This window comes from Ambystoma mexicanum, chromosome 2p (genome assembly GCF_040938575.1).
Source record: "Ambystoma mexicanum isolate Mex_15411 chromosome 2p, UKY_AmexF1_1, whole genome shotgun sequence".
Lineage (NCBI taxonomy): Eukaryota > Metazoa > Chordata > Amphibia > Caudata > Ambystomatidae > Ambystoma > Ambystoma mexicanum.
This window is the reverse complement of record NC_090923.1, coordinates 1,182,498,805-1,182,523,788: the sequence shown is the minus strand read 5'-3', so window position 1 is coordinate 1,182,523,788 and position 24,984 is coordinate 1,182,498,805. Positions and strand designations below refer to the sequence as shown.

Below are 24,984 nucleotides of genomic sequence, written 5' to 3'. Positions count from 1 at the left end.
AATGGATTCCTATGGAATGCACCTGGTTTTATCACCTGATAAAATCATGCAGCTGCCATATGAATCCATGTTGTTGGCAAAGAATACTTTGTGGACAACATTTATATTTTTTGCAAAACGGAGAGTAGAAATTAAGAGTAAAGGTGATTTTACCTGATTTTCCTCTTCACTCGGAAATTGTTTTTATAAATGATCAAAAATGCAACCAGAGGGCTTAAGAGCACATAAGTACTATCGGTGGTAGGGGACAATGATATTTATTTTCAAAATGACCCTCTTGGTGTTCTAGCATACATTTTGATAATAGATTTTTGGGACCCTCCCTGTGTTTTTGTGTACATTGTTTGGTGTGGTGGAGTAACGAGTCAGACAAAGGGGTGGCATGTTTCAACACATTTTTATTTAAAAAATAAAGACAATAACCAACCTCTTCCTATCTCTAAACGGTTATCCCTACCTAAACAAATATCAACTTGGGGGCTCATCGTCAGGATGCTTGTCCAAATGAAAAGGGTCCGTCCTCTGTCCAAAAACCAACCTACACAAACCCTAACACTAATCTACAGAAGGGTTCAGCATCTAAATGAAAATAGTACCAGGAGAATAATTCCCTTCTCCTGGTGAACGGGCTCAATCTTTATCTCTTTTCCAACAATCCTTTGATTTAGTTTCTGATGAAACAAAGAGAGTATGGTCCGGAGAATAACTCCAACCTTGCACAGCCTCGAGGGCTGTATTAGGATAGTCTTTCCCAATAGTCCTCAAATATTTCTTCACTTCTTTCCAAGGGCTCCTGAAAACTTGCTTTACAGTTCCAGCAATTCTTCCCTGTTTTATGATTACTTCCAGACAGCTCTTGTTGTCTAGTATCCTCTTGACTCTTACTTGGATCACCATTGCGACGAGAAAGATTCCCCCGATGCACTCTTGACTCTTAGTTCTTTGGATCTCACTGCTGAGACGAGGGAGAGTACTCCTGAGGCTCTTTTGACTCTTGGTATCACTGATGTGATGAGGGAGATCACTCCTGAGGCTCTCTTGACTCTTGGTTCTTTGGGTATCACTACTGTGACAAGTGAGATTACTCCTGAGGCTCTTTTGATGGTTGATTCTCTGGATATCATTAATATTATGAGGGAGAGTACTCCAGGGGTTCTCTTGACTCTTGCGCTGCCCTAAACCCCAACTGGGTCTCCCGCTACTACTGTTACATGTCAGGACAGTGTCGCTGGTTCTTCCTTGGGTAATGAGCTGACTTACATTGCTTCAGCGCTTCTTGCTTCTTTCACTCCGCTCACTGCTTCGTCCTTGCAGCCCCATAGAGCCTTGAGCCACACAGCTCTGGTGCAGTTGCTGGACCACACAGTCCACCTCCATGAGATTACACCACAGCTGGCTTCTTGCTCACTATTCAACTGGTCAGGAGCCTGGCTTCCTGTGCAGTCCTCCGCCAACCATTCTTGGATGTCCCCATCACTGGTTATCAGCGTTCTTCCAGTTTTGCTTTCCCAGGTTTGAACTTCCCTGGCTGGGCTGACTTGACGCTGGCTGCTCTCTCTATTTCCGAGTCCTTTCTTGCTCTTTGTTACTTGTGGCTGGGTCCACCCCAGTGTAAAGTCAAAGTCCTTCTTTACTGTTGTAGAGAGCTTCTTTATGCTTCCTTGGGGATAACTCTTCTCAGTACTATGATAAGGCAACCTGTTATTACTCTGCATGTTTCTTTGGCTCTTTGACTCAATCATATTAATTCATGGATCAAAGGCAGAAGACACATTACCATAACAGGCAGTAGGGTTATCCGGGATTTCTTATAAGGACTTGGTCCCAAGCGAAAAGGGGTTAGGGAGTTCCTACACACAATTGGAGTCCTTATCCCCACCGCTTTCCACCACCGCTAGTGGAACTATTGGGTAGTGGCCCCACCTCCCAAGCCTTATAGGGAAGGGCTCCCTCCTGTGGAGAAGTGACGAGATCACGTGAATCGTCACAATTTACAGTGAAATTACTGCACAATGACCATGGAATTACCACAAAAGCGGCTCACAACAGTGAAAAAAAAGATGGTAGTTTTTCATTTAATTTCTGATTTGTCTCAGTTGCTGCAATGGATCATGGAAGATATGTTTTAAAAAATCTGACCGCCCCGCCACCCCTCACTGTATATCCAATTGTTTCTTATTTGTTGCAACTCCATCAAACGCTTTCTGCAGGACAGGTGTTCAAAGGAAGCACATTTTTCTTTATGGGAAAATAAAGTGGAGTTCATTTCTTAATAACTTATAAACCATTTAATTGATTTTCCCCAACATTTACAGTAAAAGGGGCAAGTGGCAGACAATGTTTTTGAAAATGTCATCTAATTCCGTTCAGTGGATCAAACGTTTTTAGCAAGGGTTTTGGGTTTTATCCTAACTACAGGGTGGTGACTGCAGCTCTATTCTATATAAATAAATGTACAATATCTGTCTAAGCTGTTGATTTCCTGGATGGGAGCAGCTAGGTTGAAATATTCTAGTATACTGGACATAAAATGTTCAGTTTGAGTGTCAGTATCCGAAAGAGTTGAGTTTGACATGTATATGGGGTAAGGGCACCCAGGCCCGGATCATATGAAGTGCCACTGTCACGGTCATTTTAGCTGGGTAGATGGACAGTTTTGCCGAGGTGATGGATATTTTTTCACCAACTTTTGCACCGATTTACCACTGTACAAATGTTCTGGAACGCAGTGACCAGTGCATAATCAACTCCTGCTATGATTGACTGGTCTAAGGAACGCATTTTTCTCTTTTTGGTCTGTGCAAATAGTTGTGTGAAATTTCCCATCCCCGGTGCAAAACTGCACTGCATGAGTGCCATTTATGAAATCCGGCGCCTAGTGTTTCAGGGATTAACAGGTTCCATTTGCTCACTATATTGAAACACTGTTTGAAGATTTTAAATATTAGGCCAGCTTCAGCGTTTATCCTAGCCAGTACCCATAGTGATCAGACCGTACCACAGGTGCCTGTGGACTGATTGTTGATAGTGTAGGATTAGAAAATAGAATGCCATAAGTATGACTATGGATGGGAGTTGGCGCCTGGACAGGTTGAATTCAATTAAAATCCCTAACATCGGAGAGACAGTCTCTTACACTGGACACATTGGGTTCTTCCACCAGAGATTAAAATCTCCTAACACATACAGTTGAAAGTATTATAGATAGATCAGGCCAGTACTTTGCCACTACTTCCAAAAAGTTGCTATCATAGAGTGGGATCTGCAAATAATTAACAGATATAGTGAAACAATGTGTTATAGGATGCATTTAAGGTGGTAAACCTTCAAATGCGAGACTGGGTGTTTCAATTTTATTTTTTTAAAGTGGAGATGTACCTTGGTGATTAGAACAACAATTCCACCAGCTTTGTTACATCTATTCTGAACTAGAATATTATATCCTGATGCCACCAGGTAATTTAAGACACTGGGCCTCATTAGGACCCTGGCGGTAGCTGTGCCCTTATTAAGGGCACGGCTGCCGCCGGTAATGATTTCTTTCCGGGGGCCAGAAAACGGCAATAACCGGGTCATGCCGACCTTGGTGGACCTGGTTATTGCCCTTTTCTGAGCTCCGGAAAAAAACATTCCCCATTCCCATTGAGCCTCATAGGGCTCAATGGGAATGGGGAGGATGCTAACAACGGTCCCGTTAATGACGGGCCTGTTGTTAGCATCCTGGACTGCTAGCGGGTCCCGCAGCAGTCCTCGTAATATGTCAGCCCGTAATGAAGGGTGCCGGTCCCGTACCGGCACTGTTCATTACGTGGTTGCCAGCCTCCTAATGAGGCCCACTGTTATTAGTGTAATATATCCATGTTTTGGTGACACATAATACATCTAAATTAAGATTTAATATTAAGTATTATTTTATAAATCAGTTATGTATGGTTCATTGCCTTTTAAGTAAAATTTCAGATTGTTCTCTCGGGTTTTCTTAGTTCTAACTACTGAAGATAGTCAATCGTTCAGGCAGAAATCAGTAGTCACCATATATTGCCATATTAGGTGCTAACCTGTTAATGCCTGACCATTTGACAAAGCTCAAGTAGGATGAAAGAAATTGCTGCTTTTAAGCTTAGAAGATGACTGTGGGCTATTATTTTGTGCAGGCTTGCCTCTGCAGCACACCAGTGGCGCAAGCACACCGTTTGCTGCAACATAGACTGTCCGGGCGGTCCAGATCAGATGATCTAAGTGGCTAATTCTCACCCTAGAATCAACTGTGGAATATTGCAGCCATTTTACAATGGCAGGAATAAATAGGAAAATATGCTGAAAGATCTAGAAGGAACTGGCCAAGCTGAAACCAGGCACTCTCGTTGCTGTTGGTTGGCAATACATGGAACACAAACGTGCAGAAAGGGGTGCAGCAGACCAGAACCATTAGTGCTACAAGGAACAGAACTATAACTAATAAAACATGCTACTATAAAAACAAACACACCACTAACATTTAAAACTTCACATAGTTCTCTGGCCTTATGTTCATAGTACCAAAGAATCCATGTGAGGGGGTCTTACTGATTGCACATTTCTACAGTTTCGCTCCCTCTCCCGAATTCTGATGACGCACTGCAGGCTGCAGGGTAAGTAAAAGGAACTGGGATTTGCCCCTTTTCTGTGCTTTTTCATGATCTGCAGTGGCGATGATCCTGGTAAACATGGTGTCTGCAAAAAAAGCGCGTACAGTCTGCTGAAATGAAGCTGGTAAGAATACCATCCCTGTGAAATAGCATTAGAATGTGCTGCATTGCTCTGGAACTCAACTCGGAAAGTCAGGTTTGGAATTTTCGTGTGGGGTTCCTGCGTTGTCCAGCAAATCCTCTCCACCTTCATCAAAATGAGGCGGAAAGGGTATACAACACAGAAACCCTTTTTCTGCCCTTTCCCACTGCATTAACCCTATCCAGCTTGAGGCTATTAATCGCCAACTCTGTTTTTCCTACTAATGATTAAATATTTTATTCCCTGCCTAATCCCCAAAACAAATGTTCAAATAAGCATGACACTCTCCACGACTTGACTCTTACTTTAACATCAATGACAGTACTGTAAACTTTTATAATATCATTTATTTGTATCCCAAGCGCACAGTATCATCTTCTCATTTTCAGCTTTCTTTGTGTATCTCCCCACCACCCATCTTTTCCATTACCTGCTCCCTCCCCAACCCGCCCAGGAACCCCCAATTCAGATGCAAGAGGGGGGGTGGGGAATGTATGGGCACGCCTACAATTTGTATCAGCAAAATTGTCCGAGACTACACGAGGTGGGAGGTGGGGAAATAGAGTGTTGCGTGGTGGTAGCGGTGGGATTTCCCTGATAAATACCTGCTACAATGTAAATTGGATTTAAAAAGAAAAGAAAAAAGCCTTGAAGTGGGTTCTTGTATGGCATGCCGACAATAAAAGTTTAGTCCCTATTCTTATTTCTTGAATTTGTTTTCTTTTATATATATATTTATATATATCTATATATATAATTATTTATAATATATATGCGTAGTTTCGCTTTTTTGTTAGGGAGATTTTTTTTACAGTTTTTTTTCCTCTCCGCTTTGCTTTTTTCTTTCCGTCCTTTGTTTTGACGCAAACGAAGTGGAAGTGGGCAAACAGTCTCCTTTCAGTTTGCCATTCAGTAGAAGAGAAATAAAAAGGAGAAATATCCTTTGTACAGTTATCATCCTTGGCTGTTTAGCACTTCCAAAACAACGGATATCTTGGTGTGTGTGTGTTTAAGTAGCGCAATGTTCCCCCTTCTGTTTGCCTTTCAAAGTTACAGCGCTCAGAGTCCAGGCCTCTAATGGGACGTCCAATTTCCTTTTTGTTCCTTCCTCACTTCGATTCTTCACACAATGGAAAGGAATCAATGGCAACACATATCAAAAAGGTATAGGCATCCCCTTCTTGTTCCTGTTGTTCTTCAATCGCCTCTCCTTATTTATCCTGCTACGACAGCTTCTCAGTCACCTCTTGTTGGCCAGCACAGCATAATGTTTGTGTTCTTGGTGGTTGCTCGTAGATGCGTTGTTCTTGTGATTTGCATACGTTTCCTTGTGAAACATATAAACTTTATAGTATTTGCCATACAAGCATTTCACCTTTCAAAGTGAAGTCTCCACACTGTGTAGTGGGCTTCCTTGGCTAGAAGAGGTAGCTGATTTGCTGGCATCAGTGGTTAAGTAGATTCCACTGTCGATAGCATTGTTGTTCTTGTTGGGTGAGGGGGGTGGGCTGTGCCGGAGGAGTTTGCCGGGGGGCTCCTCGCTATCCTCCACATCAGTGTCATCGATAAGAGGGATGTTGTGGATGTAGTCGTTGATCAGGAACTCTGGGGTCGCCATGAAGTTGTGGATTGAGGTCTTGGAGTCCGGCTTCTCCAGGCCCTCATACAAGGAACTACGGAATGCTTTCACCACCCGGATCTATGGAGAAGAAAACGAGGGATGGTGGGGAGAAGGAGATGGAGGAAGAAGAGAAGAAAGGAATTTCGTGTGTATGGGAATATTGTGATGATCAAGAAGGGAAGACAGAACAGAGGGAGAGGGATGGAGAGGAAGAGAGACACAAAAAGAGAGTAATGAGAACATGTTTTCAGAGGACAGGTATTTATTTTTGTTCTCCATATCAGTGATGTTTATTGGTGACTTATAAATGTCCATCCATCAAAAGCACATTGCATGAACAGAAGCTTGATGTGACAGGCTTGAAAAGGATGTTGAGCATAACCAATGCTCCTAGTTAGCTTTTGCCTACTGCGAAACTAGGGGGAAAATGCTATGTCAATCCCACGTACCTAAACTATATGATCCCAGGTAGATCACATGTATCTTCCTGTGCCTCTGTTCTCTTATCTACTGAAACTGGAAACTACCCAAATATGTAGAACACCAGCATTAAACACCATCTAAAACTGGACTGCACTATTTATATGTTTGAAAGTTGGTCAAGTGAAGAGCACTTTACAGAAATAAGATCCCACCAATCTTCACTAAAACACCCTCAGCAGATTGGTTGAGTTTAGGATAACATTCAGAGTGTAATGCAAGGCCTTTTGGGTCAGAGCTTAATGCTAACTACAGAAACTGCACCTCAGTGTGCCCCCACCAGGTACCTCAGATCCAGAGACACTTTATCTATGCACTTATACAATAGGAAGTGAAGAGCAGGTCCCCAGAGTACAATGGCCAATATTCTAAACAATATCACACCTTGGAAGCATCACTAGACCACATGCCTTTCAGGAAACACCTGAAAACTGTCTTGTACTGACAAACCTTCAACGGTTAATGAGCAACATTCATCTCAATCCCAGGGAGTTGACGAACTTGGCGTCAAATCCAACCTCCAAACTGCTTGATCTATGGTTCTATGTTTCCATTTGATGTCTTCAGTTACCCGATCCATCCTCTTCTGTGAATACAATTTTGGCTGCAAGGTGTCCTCTTTGGTGGGACCTCCCCCCCAAAAGGCACTCACCAAGAGGCACGCTTATACAGTACACCATTTGTGCATTATTGGTATACAGAAAACCATGGCCATTGTAATATTGCAAAGGTTTTCTGGGCTGCTACTTTGAAGAGTTCAAACAAGGCTTCAGTTGGAAGACGTCAGACCTTTGAGCCAATGTTGCCAATTTAGAATTTGCCTATTGACTTTTAATTAGATGAACAATTATAGATCTCCTTCGCTGTACAGTTAACAAGTGCAGCGCTATGAAGCTGTAAAATAACGGCAGAACAGTATTTGAAAAAAGGCAGTGAAATAAATTCCAGTAAAGAGATTAAAAAATAAAAGTAAATGAAAAAAAGAAATTGTGATTACAGAAATAGAAGCATTAGAAAAGCTACTGTTAGAATTCACAACATAAAAAATACACAAATATCTAAACACCAGAAGGAATGAATAATTCAGTTGTAAGCAGAGAGAGTAAGAAGAGAAAAAGAGAGAGAAGGTATTTGGCAGAGGAGTGTTGTTAGCATCTCAAGCCGCTCGTGCCTTACAGTTGTTGAGAGCATACAATCAAAAAGAAAACAAAATCAAAACGATAGAAAAGGAATCATTTGCCAAAACAAAGAAACGTGAGTTTTTCAAATTAGACACATTTGGAATAGGCCTCTTTCCACTCTCCGCTTGATTTGTAAATATCCCAGGTGTTGCAGTGTGCCAATCTGTAGTTAGTCTGTACTGGGGTGGAGAAGATGTGGCCTGGTGGCTAAATTGACGGTGGAGTCAGGGAAGTTAGTTCCATATATGATTTCTCACTTCACTTGAGCAAAGTGCTTCATCCAACACCGCAGTATTAATAATGGACAGTCGTGCTTGATTGTTGTTATCATGCCTTTCAATCTCCCTTTATTATTACACTGCCTCTTCTGCTTGTTGTGGGGTTTGTGTAAATGATTTTGGCCCGGGGAATTGATACATTTCCACACGTGAAGCGTGTGGCACAGACCGTGCCCTCAGCCCCACCTCATGCGCGTTATCTAATGCTTTTGGAACCCCATTCAGTTTCAGATTTCGAAACGCTAGAGGAATGTGACTGTTTAGAGAGAAGAAACCCACCCAAATTAGGGCCTGTTGCCTTTGTTTTGTTCTTTGCGTTGTTGTTGTTGTTGGGTTCTTGTTTTAGTTGGGGTCGGTGTGGTGTGCCTTGCATTCGATTTCACCCATACGTTTTAAAATCGTTTTTTTTAAAAAATACGTTTTTGAGACTCTCTTGTCTTTCCCCTCCAACTGGATTCTTTATTCAAACAATTTCCTACGTTGTTCTCTTGGAACAGGGTTTGTTGCTCGTAAGTCTCTAGTTAGTAGCGAGTCGCGAGCATGAATGTATCATGAGGTATGCAGATATACTCTTTTTGTGCCTATGAGATTGTCACTCCACATGCATGTTACCCATCTTTACTCCCGGCTGCGTTTCATTATGTAAGTGTGACCTTTGCACTCATAGAGGCGTTTACCCAGAAACCTCTAGCCCAGGGCATTACTTAGTCACCCACTACATATAGCTGTCTAATATGCCGAAAAGCATTTGCCCTAGTCACATTTTATTCATCATTCTCTGGTGGGTTGTATTGGCTGTGGGGACACAGGTATCCAGTCTTGGTTTATATTGAATGTTATGCCTTTTCCAAGAACCTAGAATAGAGCAAAGCCACACTAATTCTTTTTTGTGAAACAAGGAATCTACTGTTGTGCCTTACAATATAAGGGTGTGTGTATATGCAAATGCCATTCAATGTAGCCTCGAAGGGAAATATGCACAACTTTGTGTGGTGGGGGGCGTGCATTAAGTGTAATTATCACCTGCGCTGGCAGCCAGGGCTGCACCTTGGGTTATGTGTGAAATGTATGTTTGTTTGGCCACATTCAAGAACATCTATTGAAGAAACATGGGATTGCTGTAATCCATGTTGGTCACTGTGATGGACCTGACAAGGGTAGCCAGGTGTTCTTAACAGTTGCCACTCTAGGGACTTTCAAGTGTGAGACTCTCCCTAGTGAATGTGGGATTGAAATAAGCCAATGGCTGATTTGTACATGTATTTCCATTACGCACAGGCTTGTGGACCTATTTCTAAGTACGAGGTGGATGACTGTCTCTCTATCTTATATAAGTATATGCGTCGTTTGTTGGCTGGTACATTCGCACACTGAAGTACTCCAATGTTCATTAGACCCATCCAGGCAGGATATTTCGGACACACTGCATGGATGTATTTTGAGGGTGTCACAGGACTACCAGCTGGCACCCGGGCATCTCCATTGGTACCACTGGTCCTGCATGTCAATCTAGCAGCAGAGGCAGGAGGCTAAACCTATGCCACATTTGACACCTTAGGTCTGGTGTCTCCATGGATTGAGACCATGATTGCTGTGAGCTGCATTGCTGGTGTACCGAACTAAAGTAATAGTGAGCTGGGTGCATGGCTATCTGGCTGCACCAGAAACATGTGATGCTGTACCTTTATATATGGTGAATATATATATATATGTATAAGGCACGTCAGGCGTTAATTGTCATTAGGCAGCATTACTGAGGCATTTGCAGCTGCCATGTGATGGCACATCAGTGGATGGCTCTACAAATGGTGACGATTCTAGGTATATAAGGCATTAACTGACATTAGATGGCATTCCTGGGGCATTTTGACGCTGCATCTGGCGGATGATGGCAGCACCTGGATATGTGAGGCTGTACTTAACATAATGTGCCTGCACTTACATGTGAGGCTATAACTGGCATAGAATGGAAGTATAATAGTATATTATGGTACAACCTGGGAAGTGTGGCGGCTTTATTTAGCACATAATAACTATGCCTGATGCGTGGGACATGACCTGCCTACGCTTAAAATAACTGGTCATGTGCAGCTGTGCTGGCATTTCAAGGCAGTGGGCCACTGGTATATCATGTCCCCACCCGTGGCAGAGTAGCTAAAATAGGGTTGGTAACTAAAAACGTTTTTTCTGTGCTCTAGTACATGTGGTTATGCTAGCAAACTTAAACTTATTTACTTTTTTTTACATCATCAATGACACTTAAGCCATCAGGGGCAAAGGTCAAGTACCTGCTATTGCATCAGGATCGGTCATATGATGTTAAGTCTGCTGCTCTGCATTTTGGTGAACTGACATCTGTTTGGGTAGTTCCCTGATTCACGCGCAGAAAGTAGCAGGTTTGCTTTTTTATAATTGGCGTGTGTGATCTGATACATCTGGAGGGTTGGAAATTATGTTTTTTGAGAAAAAGTTCATTACCTTTATCCTCACATCCGAGAATTATAAACCATGCTTCTATGCAGGTTAATTGATGCTGTGGTTCGCCCACTTTGTGTTGCATGGGTTGTCTCGGAGAAAAGCTCATTTGCATTGTCTATAATTGATGCCAGAAGCACCTGCAGTAATTAAAGACACGTTGGTCCTCTGTTCAGGCAGTTGTATTTTGAGCTTGTGCATACTGGGCAATGTGGAGGTCAGTCAGCTTTATAAGAAAGTGGCAAGCAAGTTATTTTACCATTCCTCTCGCAGCTCTACTGAGCAACACAACTCATTTTAAGTCAAACACATTGACACACCAGACCACTGCATGGAACTGATTCTTCCTATATGTTAATGGTCTTGGTGATCATTGGTTGAATTCCTGGATCCTAATGAGAATGTTTTTGTCTTTCTCTCTCACCCTGAAAGTACAAACTACTATCAGGATCATTTCTGGAGGTTTCCAAGTCATAGATCAAAAACCCTCTTCACCTCTGGCGCTCTGGACATGAAGGAGCTGAAAGAAGAACAAATACAGTGTTTTCGTTTTGAATGTCTGTCTATAAGAACTATACATATCAGAACTATGGATGTACCCTAATCTGTCTGTTTGTACGTTTCTTTATATATGTTGGTTTTATGTTCAATATTGTCCTGTACATTTTCACAATATTTGAGTGTGCTATGAAACCGAAAGAACTAACCAGAGAAAGGACATTATTCTAACTGACATTGACTTTGAATTCTGCCACAATTGTCTGTTTGCAGAAAAAGACAGCAGAAATCATTGAGTCGTGTTTTGTTAGAATGACTACCAGAGAATGTGAACTTGTGAATTTGGGATATTAGAAACATGTTAAAATAAGGAATGCAGAAGTGCTTCATGGATTTTATAATGCTGTAATATCTACTATGGATCAAATTAACATAGTGTTTATGTAGTATGAACGGACATGCTAGGTTGTAAAGGGGAATTTGTTGCACTCTGCTTCTGTGTTTTATTTAGAACGTCGATTGTTTATGCAGGCACTGCCTTTTCAGTGTCAAACGTTTGTAGAAATTGAACGGATATAAACAAAGCAGGAGGAAGGTGGGAAGAGGTTGCCCTATCCCCAATGGCGAAAGGGAATGGGAATGGAGAGACATTATTGTCGAGAACAGTCAAAAGCAACACATGCTATATGGACCATGCACACAGTATGATAGCAAAATGGCAGCTGGTGCAGCAAACAAGGGAGATTCATCTCAATATAAAAACCGACAAACAAATACAGCGCAAAAAGAAGCACAGACTATAGGCAAAGCTGGATGGAGACATTGACATGCTCACATAGACTTAACAGGAAAGTAGGGGAAGAAACACACATCCTTTATCTTCCCCCTGCCCTCCCCTTTTTAAGCCCACTTTGCAAAATGTGATCTCAAATTCGCCATTACTGAGTGATTTTATGAAATAAAAAACATGATGTCTACACAGTTGGCCTGGAGGAGAAAGCCTGCCTTGCGTTTATTGTCATGCATGAAAGCTACAGTAAACATTCGAGTATTGAGGCCTGCTGTCGCTGAATTATGGGGGGGGGGGGGCAAGCATTGGTCAGACTTTCAGTAGGGAATGCTGTGCATGCCAGGGTCTGAGTGCAAACATGCCTTGAGGAGGAAATACGGATAGGAAAGAAAGGATAGGGAAAGAGGCTTGAGAAAAGCAGGTAATTTGTATACAAGCGTGCACACACACGCACACACCAGTCAACAGCTCCCCAACTCCCTCCATATGATTGAGACATATGCAATGCTGCAGGTCTCAAAATGGTGGAATGCTATGCATTTTTAATTTTGCCCATTTGTGTTTACCTCCTTTTCCAGAAAACATTTAGAAGTGAAGTTAAGGTCTACAGTGGTGTTTTCAACGGAACTGAATATTTTTTTTAATCTAACTCAGTTTCGGCTGGAAATGCCTTCATGATCCTATCAGCAGAATTATATAGATTTCATGAACTGTGATATAAAAGGCACAAAATAATTTGGGATGTCATAGAGAGGGAATGGTTTGTGATGTCAGAGGAAATATTTGTAATGCCACATATAAAAAACTTTGTGATATCAGCCAATGATTGGTTTGTGAATTCCCTAGGACGAATTGTGTGTGTGATATTATAGATAGAATTTTGTGTGATATTGTCAATAGATAATCGTTTCTGTTGTCTTAGAGAGTTGTTTAGGGTGTCTTAAGCAGTGCATTTTTAACTGCCATACACAATGAATTGCGTGTGATGTCAGAGAAAGAGAATTGTTTGAGATATCTTAGTGAGATGTTTGTGGGGGTCCAACGCATCAAATGTATTGAGCTGCTATGTATAGTGAATAGCTTGTTATGCAATGTATGGCATTTTGTGTATTATCATAGTCTAAAAATTGTTTATGAATTTTCACAGACTATATCTTGTGGTTTCTTAGGTAGTTGTTTGCTCTACCATAGGCAGGGAATCTTTGTGATATCAAACGATGAATTATTTGATGATAGCAAGAAGAGGAACCTGTTTAATGCCGTAAGTAAGAAATTGTTTGTGATTTCATAGGTTGGGTTTGATTAGCAGACAATGATGCCTTTTCTAAATTGCCAATGCATTCCACACCTACGATGACTCAAAGGTGTATGGCAGAATTTAAAGGAGATTAACACTTCTAAAGATGTTTTGATATTTTCATAAAACCTTTGTGCCATTTTTTATTTTATGGAACAATACTTTTTCATGAGTGTTCCTTTTTCAGAGTACCTATTAGGAAGTAATTAGAGAGATATTGATTAACAAGTGCCATTATAGTACCCAAGGAAACATTATAGTCTGAATCAACCCACTGGGATATGTACCTTCCACCTATAGAAGTGTAATTGAAAATGCATTTACACACTGAGTCGTCATACCTGTTATGGCTTATCATCAACTCGGGTGAGCTGTGCTTTAAAAGGTGTCTTTATGTAACAATATTTAGAAGCTTTGGAGCAAACAGCTCACCAAGTCAGAAACAGGTCTGCCCTAGCCGGACTCTGGATACCAAGGCCTTCATCTTCTAACAATCCCATTCGGCATGCCAGCTAAAAGTTAAGTTTAAATGATTCTCTTGTAAACATAGCCCCTTTAATTCAATGTAGTCGTAATTTCTGCTAAAAAATATTGTCTACTCATTATTATGTTTCCAAAATGTGGGTCTCGAATTAGATGTTTTGACAGCGAAAATGAAGTGGAAATATGAATGTCAAGAGGATATAATGCATCAAGAGTGAGTCTATTACAGTGGTCTGCAAACTGCTGCTCGACAGATTTGATCTAAGATTCGTGTGATCCCTCACTGTTGATTATGCTGGCCCTGACTGATGGGAGTTGTAGTCCAAAGCATCTGGAGACCCAAAGGTTGCTGACCCGTGTTCTGAGATAGTTCAGTGGATTGTTCAACTGCTATTCTGAGGGTTGTAGAGCCAGACTTTTATTTGCCATTATTTTTTTTATTAAAGCCTTGCCTTTTTGAAACTGAAGCAGGTTAGTACATTTCCAAATTAATATAGATGCAATTTCAAAAGCACGGTCAGACTTGAAATAAAAACACCATGCTCTAAATTCCATCAATTGTTATGGTAAGAATTTGAGCTAGATCTTTAGAAGTCAGTCAATGGAACAGAAACTCAAGGAGCTGAAATGATTTTCTTTTGCACACACTGTCAAACGTGGGGGTACTCTTGAAACTGCCCCGGTTTCTTGGAGGTGACTTATAACAACAGGGAGGAGCATCATCTTGAGGTTTAAGAACCACAAGGTCAAAGGGGCTATTACAATCTGTAAACATCAGGAGTACAGGCAGACACAAATAAGGTACAGATTTACCTAAAAATATGTTTTAGATATAAATAATGATTAAGCCAGGGCAAGTTCCATAAAAAGACAATTTAGGTGGTTGTCGCCTCAAGCTCCACCAGTATATAAGAGGGGACCAGATTTGTCCCAACGACATCAAATGTGCCTTTAAGTGGGGAGGTGCACCATAGCGGCTTGCTTGGGGCGGCATACATATTTGAACTTTCCCTCCTCACCCATCTAGCAAAGAGCGATCTACAAGAGGGTTATTTGTGCTGTCTGCACATTTAGCAGTGAATGGCTTCGCATACAGTGGTATTGTGTTTTAGTACAGACGTGCACAATACAGCAGCATGTATTTTATCTGCCCTGTCATTCTTTTTTACATGTACTGCTTTTTTTGTATAAACTGTGGACACAATCTACCAGTTCAATTATGTTATCTGTACGTTTCCCAGTAACCTTGGGCTAATGTGCTGGTGGGATTTTCACATTTTATTTTATTGTGTATACACTGGTTAAGGCATTCAACCTTCAATTTATGAAGCATTATTCTCATTGCTGTATTCCAGTGAGTTCTGATCCACTGGAATCAGAGAGCCTATTTGTGCAATAGTTTTGCCCTGTACACTCATTGGTGAAACCCCGTTGTTCCCATTACCATACTTTCAGAAATTAAATTACATTAGCGTAGGGAGTAACATAAAATTGCAATATAGTTTCACAAATCACTAAAATAATGAGTGTACTTCCCATCATATTCATGTGTTGCTTCTCAGAGCTGAAATTAAGTATTTTTCTGTTTATTTGTTCATATGCTCATACTAAGGCACTATAAGCCTTCAAAAAGGAATTGTGTAATAAGTGGTGACATCAAATGTAGCTTTCCGGATCCCAGATATTCATATTTTGCAAAGGAAAATGCATTGGAGATCTGGTTTTGTAGGACGATTTCTTACCCTCAAATTACAGGCCGGTTTGTGCAGCCAAGTGCTACTAATAAATAAGGCTAAGTGCAGTTTACTGTATGCAAAATGAGGAAGGATGAACACTGACATTAGGTCATCACTTCAACCAAGGTGACCGTGCCGTAATAATGGCAGTTACATACTGAACACATATGTTCAATCATGAACTCAAGGGATGGTTCTGAAGGAAATATGGACATCATTAAAAGGTATTTTATATCAGCCAACCTTAAACAACTGGTGTTTGTTCTTTTGACATTTCTGATCTCTTCTAGCACGTGTTATGTCATGTGAAATATATACCAATGTTAGGGGCCCAATGCACCATGCATGAAACAATACAATGCCTCTTGGAATTGTAGACGGTATCCATGCTGCACTAATGCTTTTTTATTATCCAACTTCGTTGTTCAGTACTACTTCTCCTTGAATGGCTTTCGTCCTACATTTTTTGTCAGTGGTTATGCAGTCAAACTGTGCATGCAGGGTTGCATGATTAAGTTAGCAAATGTAAAGTTTTGTTAGATAGAATGAAAGTCTAACTGAAATTATAACAATGAGAGAATACAAATAAAAGAGAAAGTAAAGGACGAAATCCATGAAGATAATTCATTGTTCAGATAGAGGAATGCTGAGTAGCTCCATTGCTTTCCTCTTGGAAGCTGAAATTAGGAGTGGGGGCAGAGGAGTAGGTTTTGTTGCACAGAAAATGTTTAATATAAAAGGCACAGAGACCCAGACTCTTGTGGTCAAGACCCCATTTCAGGCTTGGCCCTCCCCCTAAATAATTTTGCTCTGCATAAGGTGGGCAAACTGCCCACATACTAAAATAAGTTATGACCACCGCTCTTGCAGAAACTCTCAGTGAATGTGGATTACTAAACACTGGACAATGTTGACAGGCTAAAAGATTCAAAATGTTCCTTTGTACTTCGAAATGTATGTTTTAGAATACATCCTTTGTTTAAACATGTTTCAGATGTGAGAGCCCTACCTCTACTTTTCAAAGATTGTTTAATCTTTCCAAATAGTATTCATATACTTTTTAAGACCATGTTTTATTATAAACAGTGGGGTATGTTTTAGTCAAAACTATTTGCAAAGATGAGATAGCAATCATTTATGCGATTTGTCTGAATTATACGGGCAATTAAATCCTTTATTTTCAAGTATGTACAGTCAAAAAAATAATTTATATACTAAAGCATCTGTTTTTTTAGATGGAACTTTTTTGCACGTTGTTCACTTTTATAGGTAGATTCCTAATGCTAAGTAATTGATCGATAGGCCTTTTTCACCTACTGGTATAATTAAGTTCCAAACATGGTTGAATCTAATACACAAGTATACATGTATTTCACTTCTTAACGTTTTGAGAGATTATTCATTTTTGTACCATAAAATCATCTAAAAATTGGGACTTATAGCCCTCTTTTAACTTAGTGTTGCCAAACTACTAAAAGGTTACAGCAAAGTGATAGCCCACAGATGTAGTATGTTGGCAGGACCATGGTGGTGTAAGGCCACTGATTTGCTTAAACCTCTGATAGTCCAAGAATCATTTACCATGCAGGATGAGCCCACATCCACTCCTATACTCTTACCTCTCATACTTTTAATGCCACCCACTCATCCAACTCTCCCCACAGAGAGCATCTTTCTTCTTTCTATCTTACTCACCTTTCAGTCCAATCTCATCTCTAGACTACACCGTTTGTCTTTTTACCAAATTCCTATTTCCATCCATTCCCTTCCCAAGCCCAAACATTGTATCTTTTTGCCTGACTTATTGTGTATCCAAACACCTTTGCATCTTTTTGCCCTACTTTTGTTTTCATGCAATCCCCGCACTAGCCCAGAGTTCTGACCTCTTTTTCCCACTCATCTATGCCTCCTTTCTCTTTAGACACATCACGGGCACCCCATTGCCATTGCTTTCCTCTGTCAATCTTTTTATCCTTTTCCCTCTCGAACTGCAAAGTGATTCTCCTACTTTAATCACATGTACAAGCATTTTCTCTTCCCCTACCACCATAATGCAGGCGTCATTTCTCCTTTCCAACCCTGCATCTTTCTTTCTCTCTCCACATGTATTATTGCTCTTGCATTCTTTGGCTCGCATGAAACTCCCACAAGCAACAGGAGACAGGGCTCCTAACTCCTCCCACCAGCACCACCCTCAGGGGACATCACCACCATTCCCCATACAGTTACAGAGCTTGCCTTTCATTTTCTGAAATTTCACAATGCAGCAAGACACCCTTTGAATTCTGTCCTTTTTCATTTTCTTTTTCTCTCATTATGGCCGTGTGTAGTGCATGAATGAATGGAAATATCTGGACTGTGGAAGTAGGCAGAACCTCTATGTTGGCCCACAGAGACCTTCAACCAGATAAGGTACCAATGATGTCCTAGAGTTTTGTATGAATGTATATGAGTTTGACATATATTCTTTTTTCTGTTTACTGAAAGAGTTACTCATTTTGTTATTTCTTCACTTCAAGATGTGTTTTAATCAAATTAGTTATATTTTGCTGAAGATTGATTTGTTTGTTTGTAACACTATTATATATGAACAGAGATGAAATTCTTTATTGATTTGAACAGTTTTGTCTACGCATAATGTAACCGTGCATTGATCTGTATCAAATAAAATACTTTACCCTGTAGAATCTTTCAAGTGATTAAATCTTTGTTCAAATAAACATTAAAATACATTTGTAATTTCATGATTTGCAAAGTGTTCACTGTTCCATTGCGAGATCACCCTTACTTTTCAAAGATAATCTCATTTAATGAAAACTAGAAAAGGTATGTAGACGTGTTCATTCTACGTACAGATTAATTGTTCACTCTGAAAAACATCCACACCCTATTGAAAGAGCAATCTGCTACTTTGATAGTGTATTACATGTTCAGTAGATACATCCAGAGAGGTTTATTCCTGCTTATCTACATGTTTTGTAAAAGATTCTTGCTCAAATAAATATGTATTTCTAGCAAGTCTTTTTTGGAGGCCGGCATCTATTTTGATATGTTTTATACAATGTCACCTGCATTTATTATTTTCTTATATCTGCTCTGTTTTTTGGGATTTGTATCATTACACTAGGTGGGCTTTAGCTAGGACAATTTCAAAAATCTTGGTATCATAACAGCGGGATAGAATAAGTAATGTGCCTGTCTAGATTAAGAAATTGAAAGGTAGTTACTATGATGCTTTAGGCCAAATAGTTTGAAACAAAGTTAGTTTTAAAATATTTCATTTTGTACAATTTTATTATAAATAAGATGAGTTTTTAAACACTTGAGCACTAACACACTTTATGTATGAGGCATTTAATGTAGAATGTAAATAGAAAATAGATGTTTTAGATTATAAATAACATATATTTTAGGAATACTAATGTTACTGACTCTTATTTCCAGGATGACTTTTATGCAAAAAATCGTTAACATTCTATACATGGTTATAAATTATTGAGTGAAAGAATGCTTAAGAAAGTTTACTCTGCATCATTACTTTTTCTTTACGATGTTGGCTTATTTTCGCTAGAAGAAAGGCATTAACCAAGACACTTTAAGCTTAATTAATTATTGAAATTCCCCATTTTGTAAGATGATTTGTTTGTTAGGTGCTAATATTATCTATTTCAATTTCAAGAAAGTTTGAGGATCTTAACTTTAAAATCTTTTATTCGGAAATATTGAACATGTTATGTAATGCATTTATATGAAATGTGCATTTGTTTGTTATTGTATTGTACTTTGCTTGGGCAAACCATTCCAAACTAAAGTATAAAGACAGATATATTAATTCAGAAGATTTCATTATATCCTGTTCAGAGTTATACAGTAATCCCTTTTTTCTTGGCTACAATTTAAATGGTATCTTGATATCATAACAGGGGAATAGAATACGGGATGTACAAGAAAGAGCAAGGTAGTTATCATGATGCTTTAGGCAAAATTGTTGGAAACAAAGTTTGTTTTAAAATATTTAGTTTTGTACAATTCTATTATAAATAAAATGACTTTTTAAACACTTGAGCACTAACACACTTTATGTATGAGGCATTTAATGTAGCATGTAAATAGAAAATAGATGTTTTAGATTATAAATAACATATATTTTTTGAATACTAATGTTAATGACTCTTATTTACCGGATTACTTTTATGCCAAAAATCGTTAACATTCTATACATGGTTATAAATTATTGAGTGAAATAATTCTTAAAAAAGTTTACTCTGCATAATTCTTTCTTTTTTTTTTTTTTTACAATGTGGCCTTATTTTCGCTAGAAGGAAGAAATTAACGAAGACACTTTACGTTGAATTAATTATTGAAGTTCCCCATTTTGTAAGAGGATTTGTATGTTAGGTGCTATTATTATCTATTTCAATTTCAAGAAAGTTAGAGGATTTTAACTTTTAAATCTTTTATTGTGAATATTGAACGTGTTATGTAAGAAATAGATATGAAATGTGCATTTTGTTTAGTATTGTACTTTGCTTGGGCAAACCATTCCAAACTAAAGTATAAAGACAGATATATTAATTCAGAGGATTTTACTATGTCATGCTCGGAGGTATATAGTAATCCCTTTTTTCTTGGCTACTATTTAAATTGTGCCTCTGTTTTTTGGCATCTTTTTAAGGTTTTAGAAAATACCTTGTTTTTTTTACTGAGAGCAATCATATCTTTGCATAGACAGTCTTATCACATAGCACATGAAATATTGAACTGTGTAGGGGAAATACATTATTCCATTGTTCTGGGATATCACAGAATCTTGCCATCAGTTACTTCTTGGTTTAGTTGGATATTTAGATGTGAAAGCTAGTTTAATTCTCTAGGCCCAATGACTGATGAATTGTGAGACAAATAATATGTGTATGTTTTGTAAACTAAACATATGGGGTGATTCATGTTACATTACAAGGGTCTTTTGTTAATATCTAGTACATTTTTGAGGCATGCAGAAGAATCCAGTAATTTGATGATTTCATTGTTGGTGGTCCAAATTAGATTATTGTAACTTCCCCAAGCAAACTGGCTTTTCTTTGAAAGTTAACCAAATTGATATAATTTTGCATTCACTGCAAGGCCAGCCTGAAATTACAGTTTGACTACAAGGAACTCTTGGCCAATTGGTAGCCCCTGAAAGGAAAGTGAAGCTTCTGTGATGAGAAAAGAAAGAAAAATGTTAATGAATTTCAAAATGGGGTAAATTTTCTACTGACGTCCTCTGCAAGTATAAACACAATAGCAAACTTGCTGGAAGAAGAAGAGGGGATAATACAAAAGCAAGAAAAACATAAGAGGCATTTGTAGTTCAGCAGACAGTGTGGCCATACTCGAAGGTTCACTTGTTCGCTCCCAGGTTTTAGGGAATCATTGTAGCAAACAGAGGCTAATGAGTGATTACATTTATTTATTCGTTTTCTTTGCATTCCCACAAAACAATGTAGACTGGTTCAAACTAAACCAAATGAGACAATCTTTTAATTGTATTTGTAGTGCTGTGTTTTCCAGGGCATTCTCTTCCAGGCACTCAGTATATAGTGTAGTGCTGTAAAGAAAGTTTCTTACCTTCTTTTGAAAAAGCTTGGCTGTTTTTGGTTAATAATGGGAGGAGCAGGGATGGATGATCAACTTGAAACATAGTTACAGTACCAGAAAGAAGGTAGCTCAAATCAGTGTGGCGTTAGTTGTTCATTCACGATAGAAAGGCTCGGTTATTTTCCAAATCATACACAAGTATCTACATATCAAGTGGTTTTCTCGTTCCGTTTCATTTCACTCTCATGCTTCAAAGACCTCTTTCTACCATGGGCCTCTCTCATGGGGGAGGCAGGATTTAAATGAATGATCTGTTCGGCTTGGGTCTGCAGGTGGTAACCCTGCATGCCATTTGAAAAAAATGAATGTTCCAAACCTAAATTAATCAAATCAGCAAACATTTTCTGTTAACTTCTGTTTTCATTCTTACAAACACCAACTTATTGATTTTTTTTTCATTTTGACATGTGAGATGGGAATGGGAAGACATTAGATTGCAACTGTCATAGGAGCACCCACTCATTCCAGACATGTGCTGCTTTCAAAAGGCATGGTATTTGCCAGCATCTGTATTTCTAGATGGCAATGCAGCTGTGTCTTCTTCCTTCTTTTATACATCCTGAGCTATTCCAATCAAAATGTCAACTCATCTGTTTGTCTATATGTAGTGTTTGACTGCCTATAAAGTCGTGTGTTTAAGATTGTATTGTGTTTGAAAAAGAGCAAAACCTGACACTTTACTTTAGACTACCAATGTTTTAATTGCAACCTCTGAGGACTGCACTGAGCCGGTTTGTTTTCACTTCCTTTAGGCCGACACTGCGTTTGAGCAACCTCACTCATTTCACCATGGAAATATATACTCTCCTAAAGCAGCAGAACTAGTTTCGAGAAATGTTTTTAAAATTAGAGTATTAACCAATCAGTGAAGCATATTTAGAAGGAGTGAAAGGCTATGCTTTCAACCATAAAGGCCGTTTAAAAGCAATGTGGAGGAGATTGGAAACCAGCAGACAGCTTAAGGTATGTACCCACTCAGCTCATCTGCTACATTTTGTCCGGGTGGGCTTCAGGCAAGAATTGAGTCTTCAAACAGCTTTACTTCCCCAATAAACACAAGAGAATATTCAGGTGAATCTTTCTGTAGTTACTCTTATGTTTTATCATTGATTGTGACCTCATGGCCACTAATGAAGCTTTAAGTCTCAGACACTGTTTTCCATATTACCCTTCCATGATCACACAGGTAGAAATCAGCCATTTGCGTGAAGATTTCTAATCCTGTCAGTCACCCTAAAGTGTATGCCCCTCTACATGCAAATCCCACCCTGCATTGATATAATGTATTGATAAAAATATTCTTCAATTGGTGAACAAACGCTGTTGAAGTAATTTGTTTGCTCTGAGTATTTGCCCTTTGAATTTTAAAAGACATAGTGCTGCTGCTTTGATAGGAGATATTTGGGGCAGTTTACAACTACAGACTATAGAAACCAGACAAAGACCTCAAGTGGTGCAGAGAAAATTGATACAGGAACACTACACAGAAACAGATCTGTGGTTTCACATCAAGGAAACAAACTGTGGGTTGTTCCAGCCACCTTTTCATTCATAGTGTGCACTTTTACTGGTTTTGTTCTCTCTTATTTACTGTTGTTTTTAATTGTGAATTTTATTATCAGGCTATCTTTATTTTCGCGAAGCACTGCGTTTTCATGTCAATCTTTTGTGTTTTCATTAGAACAATAGTTTGTGCTTTCTCTATGACTAAATGCAAAGCCAATGCCCAGGAAGAAAAGTCACAGGCAAATATGTAACTGCAGAAAACTGATCTCAGATTGTGACATCACTCCTGGAGCCTGACATCAGACTATTACACCACTGAAGACTGTGACAGAGAGGTTATAGTGAACATTTTCTACTTTAGCGTCTTCAATGTGGGAAATATCTGTAGGAATACAGTAGCCATTGAAGCTGAGCCATGGTTAACATGAAATGGGAGTGCTGTAAATTGCACTTAGGCTAGTGGGGATGGAGACGTGGGATTTCTATCTCACATTTGTTTTACAACCTTCGATATAGCATCTCTGAAGCAAACAAGAGAATTCATTATTTGCCAGAAGATTCGATTTAAGATCCTTTGCCTAATTTTTAAATCCTTATATGGGACATAAATGATTAGTAACTGTGTTAAATTGAGTTTAGCTTGGATGTTATCTAGATCGGGGCAGGAGAGTCTTTCGATTAAATAAAACATTCCCTAAAATTCCCTGTGGGACAAAACTCTGGATGGAACACTGACGCTGTAAAATCAGATAGGCTACTTTCTTGGGTGATAGGTGGGGCTCTCATATAGTGCCTTGGCTTCTTTCACAGTATTTCACTCTGTGCCACCACGATGGGTGTCTTGGCGTGAATAATCTGACCATACAAATAACCATCACTCTAGGGACATGATGAGAGTGTAACATCTTTACATGAACATGATATAAGTCTGTGATATCACTCTAGGAGCCTGATATTAGACTATGGCACCACTGGAGGACCTTCATCCTATTTTATGACATTGTTCCTGGAACGTGACATCAATTGTGGAACCTTATGTCAGACCTCAACTCTGCTACCAGATATCAGGCTGTGATATGACTGCAGGAAACTAATGCTGAATATTAAAAACAGTCAAGGAAACTGATGATACACAGAGCAGCCAATAACTTCGCTCTTGGACCCCAATGTTGGACTGGCATATTACTCCAGGAACTTGATATCACACGGAAACCTCACTGTAGCAATCTGATTTCAGACTGTGAAATTATTTCAGCACTTGATAATAGATTATAATTTTACTTCAGTAACCTGACATCAGGCTATGATATCAAGGTAGCAAAGTGCTATTAGACTGTAGCATCAAGGTAGTAGCTCAAAATAAGACTGGCATAAATAGAAGAACCAGATGCCTACATATTGCATCACTGCAGGAACATCTATTAAACTGCACGAGGAGCCTGGTAGTTGGCATATCACATTAGGAATCTGATGTAAAGAGGAGCCTGTCCTGTGACTGTGACATTACTCCAAGAACCCAACGCCAGATTGTGACACTACAGCTTAAAATGAGTGATATTTAGGCAGATAGGCTGCGTATGACTATGACCTAACTGTAGGAACCTAGGATCAGACCTTGGCATTTCACCTCGGGTCTAACCATAAGACTGCAGCATTAATCCATTAAATTGACTTCAAGCTGTGATAACACTGTACGAACATAAGGCCAAACTGTGGTATCACTACAGGGACCTTATATCAGATTGTTATATACACCACAGACCTGACCTCATTCTGTGACATTACGCTGAAATGTCACACCTGGACCACTTCCACAGAACCTGCCTTGAGGCCTTAAAGAATAGTCAGTGCTCTCTCTCTGGGTAGGTCTGAGGAGAACACTTGGTGGTTAAAAACGAGAAACTGCACAATAGTTTTCAGAAATTGAAAACGGATAGTAAACAAAACCATCAAAATACAATTGCAAAGAAGAGAGAAAACAACTAGAAAAAAGCACACATAATCTAATGTAGGAGTTTAGGCTGGCCCTTCGCCCAGGGTCTACTGTGAACCAACACAAGCACAGTTACAACAACAGATTCACAAATCCAAAAGGGTAAGGCTTGGGGACCGTGCATACCACCTCAGCTGATAGAAGACCAGACAAAGCAAGAAATAAAACCAAAGAAAAGATAGATAAAAAGAAATATCAGGATTGAAAAAAAATACCACAGGCGTGTCGATAAGTCA

The 24,984-nt window shown here is 39.4% G+C and overlaps 1 protein-coding gene across 9 annotated transcripts in view; it reads right to left on the bottom strand.

The window, feature by feature from the left end:
• Positions 1 to 378: 378 nt before the first annotated feature.
• Positions 379 to 24,984, bottom strand: part of ATP2B3 (ATPase plasma membrane Ca2+ transporting 3) — a 1,317,805-nt gene continuing 1,293,199 nt past the window's right edge. For 5 of the 9 annotated variants that reach the window (XM_069645362.1, XM_069645357.1, XM_069645358.1 and 2 more), the window contains one exon: positions 379 to 6,469. In XM_069645362.1, the coding sequence (XP_069501463.1) occupies positions 6,149 to 6,469 (321 nt within the window). In that variant the 3' untranslated portion in view covers positions 379 to 6,148. Of the gene's footprint in view, positions 6,470 to 21,219; positions 24,883 to 24,984 lie in introns of all 9 variants that reach the window. The other 4 variants (XR_011302157.1, XR_011302158.1, XR_011302159.1 and 1 more) reach the window with 2 other exon arrangements.